Raw genomic sequence first — 15,593 nt, 5'->3', positions numbered from 1 at the left:
AAGTTACTCCTAATCTGAATAGTTTTGAACAAACAAAACTCTTGAGGAAATCTTGAAACTGTGAAACTGCAGCTTGACAGAACACATTGGTTCCTTGACACCGGAATGAGGAAATCTACCACTCTGGTTATGCTCTCTTGTTCTAATACAGTGCTCCACAGTGTCCTTTCTGATGCAACCTCAATATCCATCCCATCCCGCCAGCAGAAGAGTATAAACATCTGCTTCAGGTCTGCTAAGTTGATGTAGGAATCTCTTCTGAGACTAGTGCAGGAAGAGATGACTTTTGGAGGTGGGAGGGGACCAAAAAGGAGGCAGATTTTAAATGAGATTTTTCTTAGCATTTGAAAGTTACCTTTCTATTGGAAGGATTCCTAATGCTTATTCTGTGCCCCATATCAGGAAAGCCATGGGGTGAATGTTTTTTTCTGGTAATGTTTAGGTGTATTGGTTAGAGCTTTTGAATCAAATAAAGATTCATTTCCTGAACAGTGGACCTTAAGCTTTGTAGGGATTGCCTAGACCACTCAGATAGGAGGGACATAGTTGTGATGAGAGGCTGTGACATATTGTAGGGTATGCAAACAGCAGCTCACTCACAGCAGGGGCTCAGCTGAAATCCTGGAGATTTTTGTATTTTGAAATATCAAAGCTGTCTTAGAGCTTTGAGAAGAAAAATGCCCTACTCAGAGAGCAACAGTCTGTTTCATTTTCTGCAGTGAGGTGTTACTCGCAGAATCTCAAACTGAAGCTTGGTAAAGAGTAATGCCACAGAACACTTACTGAAACTCCAGTTTAAAAGGAGGCCAAAGTCTCTGGATCTCTATTCCTCGCTTTGAGAATGGGCAGAATTCACACCAGCCAGCTAGAGAAAATAGTCACTATTTGACTGAAAAAGTGCTTTATCTGAGGCATCTTTCTTGTCCAAACTTGTTGTTTGCCCTGGTAGCTCTTTACATGGAGCTGGTCTGACAACCTGAGGCCCGTCATCCTCAGGCAGACTGAAGGTTCACTTAGATCAGAGTGCTGTGCTCAAGAACTTCCAGTGGCATACTGGGAAGAGACCAGTTTTCATGGTGTGCAAGTTGGACATGAGTCAACAGTTTGCCCCTGTACTGAACAAGTCCAGCTCTGCATGCTGGGCTGTATTAGTAAGAGTGTAATTATCAAGTTCAGCCCTGATGAGGCTGTATCTGGCATTCTGGGTAGAGTTTTGGGCTCCCTGGCACAGAAAACGCAGTGAAATACTTGTTCAGAACCAGTGAAGGACCAACAAGGTGTTTAGAGGGATCAAACACGTGTCATGCTAGACAAGCTTGAGAGAAGTGGTTTGACCAGGTTGGAGAAAGACAGCAAAGTCTCATTGTTTTCAGCTGCTCTTTCAGGACGTGCAGAGAAGACAGGAGCCAGAGTCTTCTTGGAGGTACACAGTGAAAGGAAGAGAGAGAACAGTGCAAATTGCAGCAAGAGAAATTCTAATTAGATATGAGGAAAACAAATTTCACAATGAGAGTAGTCAAGAATAGGAACAGGTTATCCAGAGATCATTGGAGATACTAAAAAATGGATCTGTTCTGAACTGGCCATAATCTAGTGATGGGTGTGGGGTGTGCGGAACCAGGTGACCTCCAATGGTCCATTCCAAGGGAACTGATGCTGTGATTCCCACAGGAGAATGTCAAGTGTTGCTAATAGGCAGCTGCTCAGGGACTTTGTGGCATATTTGTCCTTATGAGTTAACATTTGACAAAGCAGACATGGACAGTAGATTAGCACAATGGATTGATTTTATCTACTTGGAAAACATGTTGTTTGTTGGAAAACAAGTATTCAGATCTGTTTAGGAATAGCTGGTTCCCAAAGCTGTGTCAGTAAGACCTCTTCATCATACCTAAAACTAATTCAGAAATTTATAGAAAATACTCTGTATCAAAGAATAGTGAGTGAAACTTTGACCTAGTCAGCAAACTCATGAATACATGTAGGTTAATTGTGGGCCTCTCATAATTTTCTACCTTTAGCTTTTTCTGCCTTTGTCTTCATATCTTGTCTTTTTATCTCTTCAAGTTGATCCTTTGAAGAAGAAAAAGTAATTACATGGTGTTACATCTGATAAAATATTAGTGCATATTTTTCCGAGAGTAGGACAATTTTTCACAATTATTCATATATTGCTTTTAGATTTGGAGTGCTGAGTGGAGCACGAATGGGATGCCAAATATGCTGCTGCAGCACGTCATTAGTTAAGTGCCTGCTTTATTCTGCATGGGAGGGTGTTCTGTGGCTGCATTCCAGAACAGTAACCTGTTCCCATTCATCTGATGGAGTGCCTCCCATTGAGGACACCAACAGTGGTGAAAAAATGGCACGTGGAATAGCTAAAAAAAATATTCTCACGCACACCACATAAACCTTTGAAGAATGTACAAGTCAAGATAGATCCTGCCATGGTCACCCGCGTCGGTGATTCCAGCGCGTGTTTACTCGGGACGCGGCTCGTGGGCTCCCTCAATCCTGCTCTGGGTGGGTGGTTTGGGTTGTCCGCCCATGTGCAATTAACATATCAGACTTTTGAAGTCTTGCTCAATGGAAGATTTGAGAATCAAGTGATGTGTTTGTTAAGGCATCAAACTGGGCCAAAACAGTATTTGCCTGAAGGAAGGTGAGTTTCCTATTTTCCACACCTTAAGAGAGATCAAAGGAGCCTTTCTTTAACACTGCAGGTGTCAAGGCGGGACAGATCCCTGCTGAAGGTTTCAGGTGTTATTTCAGAAAGTAAAAAATAAACCCAACACCTCTCTGCAAAGGCTGGTGCTGAGCTTTACATTTTTCTTTGTGTCTTCTGATATGTCTAAGATATGATACAAGGCTGTGATCCTGTTATCCTGCAAGGAACTTGTGGATCCTTCGAGTTACTTAGTGCCATACCATTGATGGTTCTGAATGGATTCCTCACAGGTAAAACAAAACAAGCATTAACAGCTTAACACTTACACTGAATGTATTGAATAGGACTTATTTTAGATTGCCTTAAGATGCAATTCCCAGGTGTTCAGCACTTTGAAGTTTGGTCACACTGAACTCGGTCAAACTGACATATTTGAAGCAAGGTTTCTTTTAAGATTTTTCATGTCTCAGAACAAGGTTGGAGGATATACATTGGGTTTGCCTGTATTAAAAATACCATTACTTTTATAAAAGAGAATATACAACTTACGAAGAAAAGGGATAGGATGAAGATCAGCATGGAAGAAGGGATGGATACGAAGCATTTGGACCTGAAATCTGTATTTTCCCACAGAACCCTTAATTAGACATAAGCCTTTTTCCCCCCTTTTGCTTCTAGCAAGTGCCTGCTTGCCCAGCTGAAGCACTTAGAGGATAGCAAGTTCCTACTGTAACCAATTAGTGCCTCATTAAGGACACCAACTATTTGTCAAGCATTCCTTAAGATGAGGAGCACCCACAAAAAGCCCTGAAGGGAATTAGTCAGTCTCTGTTCAGTGCAGATTTAGGGAGGTGTGGTAGGCAAAACCTAAAGCCACATGTTGAGTGATGAGTATGAATAGAAAGCTGGAGGAGCTGCCCCTTCCCAGAAAATGGTGGGACACAGAGTTGGGAGTAGGTCCAGTATAAGACTGTTATCTATTTATACAATTAATGACTCTCATACCTCAGGAGCCTCAGGAATAAACTTAGTTCTATAATTTTATTTCAGAAGCTTTGATTTCGCAATCTGAAGTTTTGGGGGCAATTTTGTACATTGTGCAGCCTAACTGAGTCTGTGCATTGTGACATTTATCAGAAGGTTTCCAGATTATTTGCAGTGCAACAAGGAGAGGAATTAAGAAAGAGAAGTCCAAGGACTGACACATCAACTATTATGTTCCTAAATGGATGGAGTATGTTAGAAAATTGTCTCCAGTATATGGAGCCACCATAGGGAATATTTGACACCTTTTTATACTGTCTAGACAGTCCCTCAGAGATGGGAGACTGACAATTTTTAGAGGAGATATTCACAGGCACTTGGGCCCATGTGAGGCCCAGGAAATCGATAATCAAGGATTAAAGCCAACTTTATGTCTTAGAGAGCAGCCATCTTATGATTAACCTGATTTCTGCAGAAAAACAGGTAGTTTCAAGCTGCACTTTGTTATTTTCCTGAAGAATCTTAGCCAATGACTTCCCTCACTGGCTCCTGATTACCCCATAATCCATGCCAGAAAAGCTTCCTGTAGGAAGGTTTAACTCACCTTATGGCATTGTGGCACAGAAAGGCAGATTCCTCTGAAGGCAGTAGATTAATGTAATCTTTGTCAGGATACTCCTAAATTTAGCCTGAGTATTCCAGAGAATGGAAACTGGCTGGACCCAAGTTAATGAGAGGTTGCAGTGATGGGTTTCAGTGGTGCCAAGGTTTCAACCCAGTTGTCTGAAGAACAGGAAGGTCAGTCCTATGAATTCTGAACACTGCACCAACAGGGTCAGAGAGAAACCTCGAAGACCTCAAGATGTATTTCAAGTGGTTTCAGTTACAAACCTCCTGACCACAAAGACCAGAGAACCTCAGTGTTCTCTTTGCCTGCAGAAGAGGGTTTAGGGGATCTGGCTGACTCACTGTTACCACTTTGCTGGGTGGTCCTGCACGCTTTTACAGGCCATGAATTTGTTAGTATTAATCAGTAATAATTACTTTGCCCTACTGACATTTTTGCAGGAGTAGTGTATAACATTCTGGTAGAAAAGTGAAGAGTGACACCAACCATTCTTAAAAAATCACAAGTAAACCAAATTTTCTTGTTTTCAGATGTATTTATTATTAGCTCATAAAAAAAGCACAATAAATTGCATTTATAATGGAAATAAGACACATAAACTTAATATATTACTAGCACTTGTAGCTAGATTGTCAGCAGTTTTCTGAAATATCAGATATCTCACACATTTCAATCTAGAAATATCTGAAATTACCACCATGGCTAAGACTGGGAAAAAAGGAAGCATGGTTGCAGTGAAAGTCTTTCTTTAATTCCACTGATTCTTTATCAGGGCTTAAAGTCTGAATCATCAGATATTTCACTATTTTGCCTTCCTGTAAGTGGACTCAGGTGTTTTGACAAATGTTGCCCCATCTCTGGAAATGTTCAAGACCAGGTTGGACAGGGCTTGGAGCAACCTGGTCTAGTGGAAGGTGTCCCCGCCCATGGCAGGGGGTGGAACTGGATGACCTTTTAAGGTCCTTTCCAAGCCAAACCATTCCATGATTCTATGAAAAATACAGAGGCTTCAACACATGCTTCTGCCTTTTTCCAAACCTGGGGACTTACTCTGTGAGCAGTTCAGAGCCAGGACTTGAGGTGTTTTACCTAAGGTTCTGTGAAGACACCAACACATGATACAGTAGTAGGGAGATACTTTCAAAATGAACTATAAAAATCTGTATTCCAAAACTCTAACTTTAATTAGATGCTTAACACCCATATATAAAACCTGTTAACAATTGGCCTCTGAGGTATCAGATACAGTACAGATGTAATTTCAGCTGCCTTGGTTGTAGCTGCAGATTTCTGACTCCTGTGCTCTGTGCCTGTGGCAGAGCAGGTTGGAATTCATTTTATTGTCAGTAAATTCCACTGCAGGAGATGTACTGGATACACATGGATCACTGAATAAAGGGCCTCCAGTGACCACAAGCGTGGAGGAAAAGGAGGTTGTTTAGGAGGGGTTAAATTCAGGTACTGGCTACCAGTTCCTTTCATGTTCATAAGTGGTGGTAATAGGAATTAACCACAGCACTCCTGCAGCCAAGGCTTTTTATGCTTACACATTCCAACAAAAATAAATAAAAATAAATAATTAAATAGACACATAATCAAACCATTAAATAATGGAATATTGAAACAGTTCTTTCTGGAATTTACTTTACAAATAACTTAACATATGAAATGGTTCGAATAGTAACTGCCATCAACTGCCCTTGCAAGTCATGCCAATAAATAAATAAATAAATAAATAAGTACATAAATAATGCATAAATAAATAAATATTAAATAAATAAATGAAATATAATAATATGAACCGACAATAATAGCTGACTGCAATGTATCAAATTCATGTTAATATAACATGATGTATGCTAAAGGTGTTACTCATATCTGGGGAATTTAAGAGCTGCCAAAATCAGGAACATATTCATATCTTACAAAAAAAGACATATTATGACTTCTTAATAATCTCAAATGCAGATTTTTCTTCAAATTGTGCTTATATTCTTGTGCTGGTTCCTTCTTTGCTTTCTTTAGGAGTATTGTGCCATCCTCCTGGAATCTCTTACTAGTTATCTGTAAAATAAGAGAAAGCAAATTTACGTAAGAATTATCTTAATTCTCCTCAGACCCAGATTTTTAGTCCACAGGCCCACATCATGCAAGGCTCAGGAGGCTCTGTGTCTGATGGGGATCAGGGATTCAGCTTCAGCTGATGCGTGTGAGGCACTATAACCCAACCCATGTCCTTGAAGCTACATTCATTGTTTCCTCTCTGATTTAAATGGATTCTAATTGTTTCCTCGATTATTTTTGTAAGAGAATCACCATTTAAGCAGCCCAACACATTTATTCTCTTACAGATATTTAATGAAAAAGAATATTCAGGAGACAAAAATGATTACAAGGAAATGTAAAATCAATGATCATTTAAGATTAGAAAAAAAAATCATAGACTCCATACTCTTCTAGGTAAGGAATCATCCCTGCTTCTCTAGTAGAAGGTTCTTTAAGCCTTACCTGCAGAGTGAAGACCAGTCACTCCAGGATGAGTGGTAATAACGATCCCTGGCCTGCACGGAAATCTCATCCTTTGGCCCAGTGTTTGGAGGGTGGAATGACTGTTCATCAGTAACATAGATGACCTGTGAACAGGGCACAGCTCCTTCAGTGGGTTGTAAAGGTTGAGAACACAGCACCAGAAATGTTCCAACAAGCTCATGTCACTTAAACCCCCACTGGCAATCTGGTGTTTCACAGGCACCAGTACCACCCACAGACAGCAAAGGCTTGTGAGAACTGGAGCCTCAGCAGAAACCAACTAAACAGTCCATGTGAGAACTTGAGTCACAGCAGAAACCAACTAAACAGCTCATGTTCCACTGAAGTTGGTGTTCTGAAGTGATCCAAACCCCAGACTGAAACACTCATTAAGACAAAGGGGTTATTTATTTATCTGGGGTTTTCTCTTTTTATTTCTTCTCTCAGAGAGAGAACCATAAAAGACAGAGGTTACTCCTTTTCAGTGTCGTTGAAATGCCCACTGAGGCCCTGTGGCTGATACAAGAAGCATCTGGAGACTCTCCAGTTTCTCCACTGAAGGGATTGTAGGAGCCAACACCACTAAAATCAATGGGGGAATGGCCCCATCTGCTGGTACGGGCGAGTGGATTCTGTCCACAGAGGAAAACACATCCTCTTAAGATATGTCTCTGGATTAATCCCCTGACAAGCTGGGATGATCACTACATTTGCTTGCTTTTCTGATTGCTGGACCAAGGCAGAGCAGCACTGCAGTTCAGGTCCTGCTCTGTGGTCAGCTGGTCTTTCCAGTTCTCTGCCAACCCAGGCAAGTCACCATCACCACTGTGTGTCAGTGAGCATCAGCAAAGGAAGCAAAATCATCTGTGATTTAAAACTGACACAGAGGAACAATGTTTAGATAATAATTATCTAACAAGAAATAGAGTGGCAAAGACCACAGACTGAACAGAAATGCTTCCAAATGAATCGGTGATTCCTTATTTCTTGTTCCCCTATAAAGTCTGAGCTGCCCAGGCACGAACAACATACGAGGAAATCCGTGTAAGAGATCTGAGACTTCTTGATTTGGAAATTGGGATTTTCATACATTAGGACCCACACAGCCTACTAATGAATTGGTAAATACTTTTCTCATGCTAGCACAGCTATGTAATGCTGGGTAGGATTTTCTCTCCTCAGTAACATCAGGGATCTTACTGCTCATAGAACTGGGAAGGTGTTTTTCTGCCAAGGCAGAACTTGCCCCATTTGGGTCTGAGCACTCTTTTTTTTTAATTTTAGTTTGTGATTCTTACATACAAAACTTATATTATTTATACTGTCTGTTCAAGCAATAAAATTGTGTTTCAAATGTATTTTTACCGGGGTTTTGCGTTTCTTCGTGCTTTTAACTTTGACCTTAAAAGTCAAAGGGAAGTAGGACTTCGGAGTGCTCCATGTTTTGGGATATTCCCAGGTCACCATTCCATTTGTGGCCGCATACCGACATTGGGGTGGGTCAGGTTTTACTGCAAGAGAAAATATAGAGGTAATTAATTCACATTAGCAACATAATATTGGATGTTGGTGTCCTACTGTTTATAGTTTTATCGGAATGAGCACTGGGAGACTCCAGGAGATTAGGAGAGGAGTAGATATTATGTATAAGAACTGCCTTTTGTGCTACTCACAGAAAATAAAGCACACTCCCATAATATCTCTGGGTAAGATCTGAAGGGTTGCAGAGGGCTACATTGGACACGGAGGAATATCTTCAACCTCTGCTGACTATTAGGGCATTTAACAAACACCTGTTTCTTTAGGATGCCCTGTGGCATCATGATCACAATTTATATCCTCTTATTCCTATCCATTTCTATTAATCTGCCCTGGACGCCCATCTGTGGGAATGGATCAGGAGGGAAGCATCCATAGCCTTAATGAGTTCTAAGAGAAAAGCCTGCTGGGTTATTGGTTGTTCTCTGACTTCTTCCACATACCCCTTCTGAAACATGCCCATCTATTAGAGGAGGCTACAGAACTTCTGGGACATGTGGGCGTGAGAGGGTTGAGGTCACAAGCCAGGGAGATATTGCTTCTTCACTTCCTCATCCTCTTCCAGGCTGCTGCTATGGCATGTTTTCCCCTGTTCCTGTAACTGGGGGCTTGATGCAGATTTACAGTATAATAGGGCAGGGATTCCCAAGGCTGGTGTGATCACCTACCCTTGCTTCCACTGTCAGCAGCAAGAATAAAGCTAAGAATTGATCATGATTCCTGGTCTACTCACTGATATCTCTGATGAAGAAGCTGCTGGTGTAGTTCTCATATTCCACCTCATCAATGACCTCCAGGAACACGTCAATGGGCTGGGACTCTTCAGCAAAGGGACAGAAGTTTTCTTTGCGGCACTGGGACGTGTATTTGGTCACTGATCCATCAGTGTGAGCCACAGGGCTGCTGCAGGTCACATCTCCCTGAGGGCTGGACACAGAACAGAGTAAAGGAGTGGGGATGCTGGTTGGTTCTGAGAATGTGTTGCCACAACAACAACGACATGTAGTGTTGTAAGGTTAGGTAAGGTAATATTTTGATGTTGTTTGTATCATTTCATGGCTGCCTTTCATCTGCTGCAGAAAAAGCTCAGTGGGAGTTCCTGCATTTTCAGTGCTGTAGGACATATTAATGTAAAATCACAACCACACCACACCTCCTGCCTTAGCAGAAGGAATCAGTGTTTAATCCTAAAGCAGGGTATCTCTGTTCTTATTACTACCATCCTGTGGCAAGCTCTAGTATCTTACTTTGTTCCTTCACCCTCTCCAAATCCTTGCTGAAGAAAGGAGGGAAGGTTGAGAAGTATCTATTGGGAAATAAATGCCAAAACCCACCTATAAAGTACTATCTGAATCTGGTTCTATTTTTGCATTCAGCAAAATAAAACTTGTTTCTTGTTGTTTCTTCTTTAATGAACTGAAGTGACTTTTGCTGAAGTACTCCATGTTTTGGAGAAACCCCCAGGAGTGGTGGGAGGCAGGAAATCCCCCCAAGGTTCCCGTCACACATTTCCCTCACAGGTTTCTGCTGTGTTCCTCAGCAGAGACTTGTCAGTGGGCATGTGGCCTCTGCCGTGGGTGCAGCCTCCCACTCCCTTCATTCTGTAGAGAGGGGACTCGGAGCTGTGGTTGTTTCTGCTTTTGGCTCAACTTCCTCTCTCCCCTCCACAAACTCTTCTGCTATTGCTTAAGTTATTCTGTGGCTGAAACAGCCCACTGGGGGTCATTCCATTTTCATGTCTTTATTAATTTCTGAGCTACTTCCATGCCGTTATTGGTTAACTTATTCCCTGTGATGCCTCAAAATATTTTGCAGATATTCTGGCTCTGCGAGAGAAATTTCTTCCTTTCTACATGTTCTAAACAGCCTAAAATCCGGGATCTCCTAGACAGAGTAACACAAAGGGCTGCTCTGGCCTTACTATGAGTTTGTTAAGGAAAGTACAAGCTCTTACCCTTTTAGACTTCTGATGGTGAACTTCACATTTGGATTCTCATTTTCTGTCATCCATGAACACATGAAAATTCCAGAGTAGTTCTTTGCCTCACATTTTAAAAACGTCCACTTTGGCTCTAGATGGAAAAAGAAAGAAAACATGGTTTATTTATTATTCTTACCGAAATGGTCAAAGCAAAGACAAAACAGCAGTTCGATGGACTTATATCTATTTTGGCAGGTGGGTTCACAGGCAGACACAGTCTGAGACTGTCCCGTGGGCAGCCACGTGTAGTTAGAGCCAAATAACCACAGGTGGTGGTCAAAGGCTGGTTCACGTGGCACCACATCAACGTGGCATTGACAGAAGCCAGAGCACACCCAGGCTGTGGCAAAGAGCTGTCAGGAAGAGATTTACACGGACAAATCAACTGTTCCTTCCACAAAGAAATCCTGCAGCTGTACAGTGGGCAAATCCCTGTGTTTGTTACCACAGAGACATTGAAGGAATTATTTGCCTTCCACTGTCAGTAAAGCCTTTAAGAGAACCCGTTTTAAAGTGGGTGTTTCTCACACATTTCCAGAAAGCTCCCTCTGGCCCTCAGTGCCCAAAGCTGAGCAAGGAGCATCCCATCATCTTACATACCTTTAAAGCTTTTCAGAATCGACCTTATCATTTGTCCATTGGAGTCGATTTTGCTTATGAGGAAGAAATTATAGCTGAGGATTTCATGGGTATTCTCTGCCAGACAGGTGTAGTTTCCAGCATCTGGGAATTCCTTCACTTCAGCAATCAGAGTCTTTCCTTTTCCCTTCCATTCAGAGTCCTTTTTCCAGTAAACTGCTTCATTAGGTGAGTTACAGGTGAGCTCCACTCTTGTAGCTGGTGTTTCAGCATTCCACTCAGATTCTATGACATACACTGGACATGGCAAAGAAAGAAATTAGCAGCTACTCCTACATGCCAGTGGGAAGGTTGGATTGAGTCCTTTTCCTCAGCTCTGCTGTCCAGGAGCTCAACACTCCAGTATGTTGTGAGTTCCAGTGAGTTCTAGCACCTTCTCACCAGAGCATTTCACCACCAGAATAAGAGCTTTAAGGCTTTACCACAAAGGAGGAACACTAAGAAATACCTGTCAAACACAGAATCTTAACTGACAGAAAAGATTCAGCTCTAGGAAGTTTGGAAGCTTCCCAAACTGCTCATGGACATGTGAAACACAGGCAAGGTGAGTCTTACAGACTTCAAACACAAAGTTTATTCCCAATGCTGACAAACAGATTTGCAGTTTTCAGCACTGTGGTATTGCCCAGAGAACCCACAGGATACTTTTTTTTAAATGTAAATATATGGGAGAAAGTAATTTAATTCCTTTTTAGAAATGGAACACAATAGAGGATATTTTTTTCATGTTGACTTGGGTCCTTCTTTTTGGACAATTGCCTTGAAGGCAGCTTGGATTATGGAGCTACACTGAGTGAATAAGAACAACAAATTTTATTATCTGAATTTAGCCAAATTTTCTGGTAAATTATTCAAAAGAATTGTTTGTTTATTACCGACCCTGTATTTTTACAAATGTATTTACATTTGACTTATTTGCCAGAAAAGTTGATAAACTATTTCTGAGTTTTAAGTTTTACTTAGAAATATTTTTTCCACAGTTAATTCTTCACTCGTTTGATTTTGGGCTGTTATCTAAGTCACAAGAGGCTGTTTCTGCCTCCAGGCTGCATGACTGAAACTTTTGAAACACGAGGAGAAGGAATAGGAAATAAGACAGTTGTTAATGCAAATATAACAAATATGCTATTGTATGACATTTTAGGACTTCTAAATATTTCTTCCAATAACTCCCATTAATTGGCTAATTATTGACAAACAAAGACATAGGAAGAACTGTGGCCTAAGATACTATAATTAACAAATTCTGTGCATGTGGCCACAATTATAATTCAAAAATGCCCATGTCCTGAAGGCAGCTGAAGGTCTCAGGAGGTGAAGACTCGCTTACCATTTTCCTGAAGTTTCCACTGCACAGCTTCCAGTAGGGCAGCAAAGGAAAACAGTGAAAGTAAGGCACAGAGCAGGTGAGGCATCTGGAAGGAAAAAATAAATTGCTGAACTTCATTGAGGTTGGCTGAGTGTGCACTGAAATCAGGCTCATGCTGAACAGAGTGACAAGACAGGGTCAGTCCCAGTGAACTAAGAAACATTCTCCTGTTCTAAAAGCTCTTGGACTATGTAAAAATTGAGTTTGTAACACTATTTTGATCCACTTGTAGCTTTCACCACAAGCCAGAGTAGAGAAGCAATCATGGACCTCAGAGGAAATTGTTGTGTGCATTGATGTATCAGGAGCTCAGAAGCATCCTCAGATCCCTTGGCTTCATGCAAGAAAAGTCCTTCTGATGCCAGTGAGGCCAGTTGTATGAACAAGGCACTGGACTAAAGAATCAGTGGACATTAAATTTCATTCATGCAAAGCTTGTGGGCTAAACACATCAGCAGTCCTAATAAAACAAAAGATTGTCAATAAAGGGAAGGGCCTGCTGAAGGGTTTTGCTGGACCATTGTCCCCATCATGTCTGTGAGAACAAGTGACAGCAGGGTCAATAACACAGTGTACAGCTGGAGCCAACACTGACCATTGCCTGACTGTTCTAGTGTCCACCTCAGGTTGCACACTCTAATTAAATTTTCAAGCAATTTCAGGCAAAATTCCTACTGGATTCAGTGCCACAGCTCTATTTGCAGAAAGGGCTGGATACGTAGATCATTGTTGCTGTGTTTGTAGCTGTATTTACAATATATAAATGCATATTTATCCTGAACTTATTCAAAATACTGCTAGAGCTCTTTATGAAACACCAAACACCTTTATCAAATATTGTAGTAACCACTGGGTGCATAAAAAACTTTAACAACTGTTATTTAGATACACTTCTAGACCTTTTTTAACTGGAGATTAAGCCAAATGAATAGGAAAATGGCTTAGAAAAAGAGACTGCTGAATATAGCTTCCAAAGCCTATTCTGACTACAGTGTTAGTCCAAATGCACATGAAAAACACAAAATTAAGTGGTTGGGGTTTTTTTCCTCCCAAACCAGTCTTTTTTTTAATAAAAGGGGAGTAGCCCTCCTGATTTCTTGAGAGTGTGTGTTCCTATGTGTGCCCAATCTGTTCCTCACTGGCAGCTCCTGCTGTTGTGAGCCATCCTTAACCTCGATCAGAAATCAGCTGTCCCTGGGCCAGTGCCCTTTGGATTTGTGCACAGCTATTAATGGGACCAGAAGCTACCAGCAAAGTATCTGGAGGGTGTTTAGGAGAGGAACCAGCTCCTGTTGCATCTGCACTGAGAGCAGCACAAACCCCAGTGAAAAGCCGGTTACCATCGAGCAGCCAAATACAGAATCATTTAGGTTGGAAAAGACCTCTAAAACATATAATATCCTATTAGTAGTGTATTGCTTCATTACAAGGCAAACACTCTTTGCTGATGATTTCATGTGCAGGCAGGATTATCTGGAATTTCCAAAAGAAAACTACATTTTGCAACTTTCTGAAAAGACGCCGATTTCTGTCATTGAAACACGACATTCATCACTACACTTCATAAACCCAAAACTAAACATCAAAACACCAACTAAAACTGGAGGAGTGTGAAACATGCCTTTCCTTCCATAGCAACCTTTTGTCAAAATTAAAACCTGCAAAACAGAAAAGTTTCTCCTGGTTTTGGGGGGAAGCTTCACAGATTTGTGATGAAAGAAGTTAACAATTTTAACAGAAATTATTCCATTTTTGAGATGGGGGGAGAACACTCCCTCCTCCATCTCAAAATTTTATTGAAAAATTAATCAGAAATAAACTCAGTTTCTGAACATCATTAATCAGTGCAGTTGCCTGAGCACTTCATAGATGAGGAGAGCATTCCAACATCATATGTTCAGAGAATCACAGAATTATGGAAAGGTTTGGGTTGGAAGGGACCTTAAAGATCATCCAGTTCCACCCCCTGCCATGGGCAGGAACATCTTCCACTAGACCAGGTTGCTCCAAGCCCTGTCTAACATAGCCTTGAACACTTCCAGGGATGGGGCAGCCACAGCTTCTCTGGGCAACCTGTACCAGGGCCTCACCACCCTCACAGAGGAGAATTTGTTCGCATACATTCAACCTAAACCTACTCTCAGTTTGAAGCCATTCCCCTTTGTTTTGTCACTCCAGACCCTTGTCCAAAATCCCTCTCCAGCTCTCTTGGAGTCCCTTTAGGCACTGGAAGGGGCTCTAAGGTCTCCCCAAAGCCTTCTCTCCTTCAATCTGAACACCCTCAGCTCTTCCAGCCTGGCTTCAGACCAGAGGAGCTCCAGCCCTTGTAGCATCTCTGTGGCTTTCTCTGGACTTGCTCCAGCAGCTCCATGTCCTTCTTTTGTCGGGGACCCCAGAGCTGGAGGCAGCACTGCAGGAGGGGTCTCATGAGAGAAGAGTAGAGGGGCAGAATCCCCTCCCTTGGTGTTCTCTCTGTGTTCCCTGTGATATGGAGCACAAGGTGCTGTAAATCAGCACAAATTCCTTTGCTGAGAATCGCAGAATAATTTCTGTCAGCAAGGACCTCTGGGCCTCATCTGGCCCAGTCTCAGCTCTAGGCAAGGCCAAGTCAATGGAACAGTCTGACCATAACTACATATTTGTCACCATTCACACCCCAGCAACACCAGTACAGTGAGATAAAGAGATTATTACCTGATGGCATAGATAACAATTCTGTGAGCTTTGTACATACGTACATTATATGCTAAACTTCAGGGAGATAAGCATAGAAATACTATCCTGAGAAAATGTCACAAAAACTATTTAAATACACTTTAAAATAAATAATTATAAGTTCTCATTAGTTTTATCTGAAGCAGCTGGTACCAGAGTAAGAGAAGAAAGGAATTCTCACCTTTTCCTGTGACGGCGCCTTTAGTGAAGTTGTCAGGCAGGTTTGATTTGTGATCTGAAGGAAGCGAAGTGCTGGCTCCCTTATAAATACTCCTAAACTCTGAAAGGAAAGGGATGCTCTGTTTCACCGCAATACCACAGAATTGCAACACGTGGTTTGAGTTCCTTTTTTACATAGTGGCACAGCTAAAGCAAAAAAAAAAAAAAGTTTGGGACTCCCAGGTAAACTTGAATGAGGAAATGAGATTATGAGATTGTTAAAATGACCTTTATAGTTTGAGCATTTCTTTTTCCTGTCTGATTCTCTGTCTCTCATACAGCCTGTTCATTATGTAAGGAAGAGTAAATACAGGCCAAATAA

General features: G+C 41.5%; 1 protein-coding gene across 1 annotated transcript; it reads right to left on the bottom strand.

The window, feature by feature from the left end:
• Positions 1 to 6,776: 6,776 nt before the first annotated feature.
• Positions 6,777 to 12,383, bottom strand: IL12B (interleukin 12B). Its single transcript, XM_027682799.1, has 6 exons — positions 12,299 to 12,383; positions 10,930 to 11,205; positions 10,303 to 10,420; positions 9,082 to 9,275; positions 8,175 to 8,320; positions 6,777 to 6,913 (listed from the first exon to the last, which is right to left on the bottom strand). Exons 1-6 carry the CDS (start codon positions 12,381 to 12,383, stop codon positions 6,785 to 6,787), a joined length of 948 nt encoding a protein of 315 aa, XP_027538600.1. The 3' UTR covers positions 6,777 to 6,784.
• Between the last annotated feature and the right edge of the window lie 3,210 nt (positions 12,384 to 15,593).

This window comes from Neopelma chrysocephalum, unplaced genomic scaffold (genome assembly GCF_003984885.1).
Source record: "Neopelma chrysocephalum unplaced genomic scaffold, ASM398488v2 Primary Assembly neopelma1_63, whole genome shotgun sequence".
Lineage (NCBI taxonomy): Eukaryota > Metazoa > Chordata > Aves > Passeriformes > Pipridae > Neopelma > Neopelma chrysocephalum.
The sequence above is the reverse complement of the archived record's forward strand: the minus strand, read 5'-3'. Positions and strand labels throughout refer to the sequence as shown.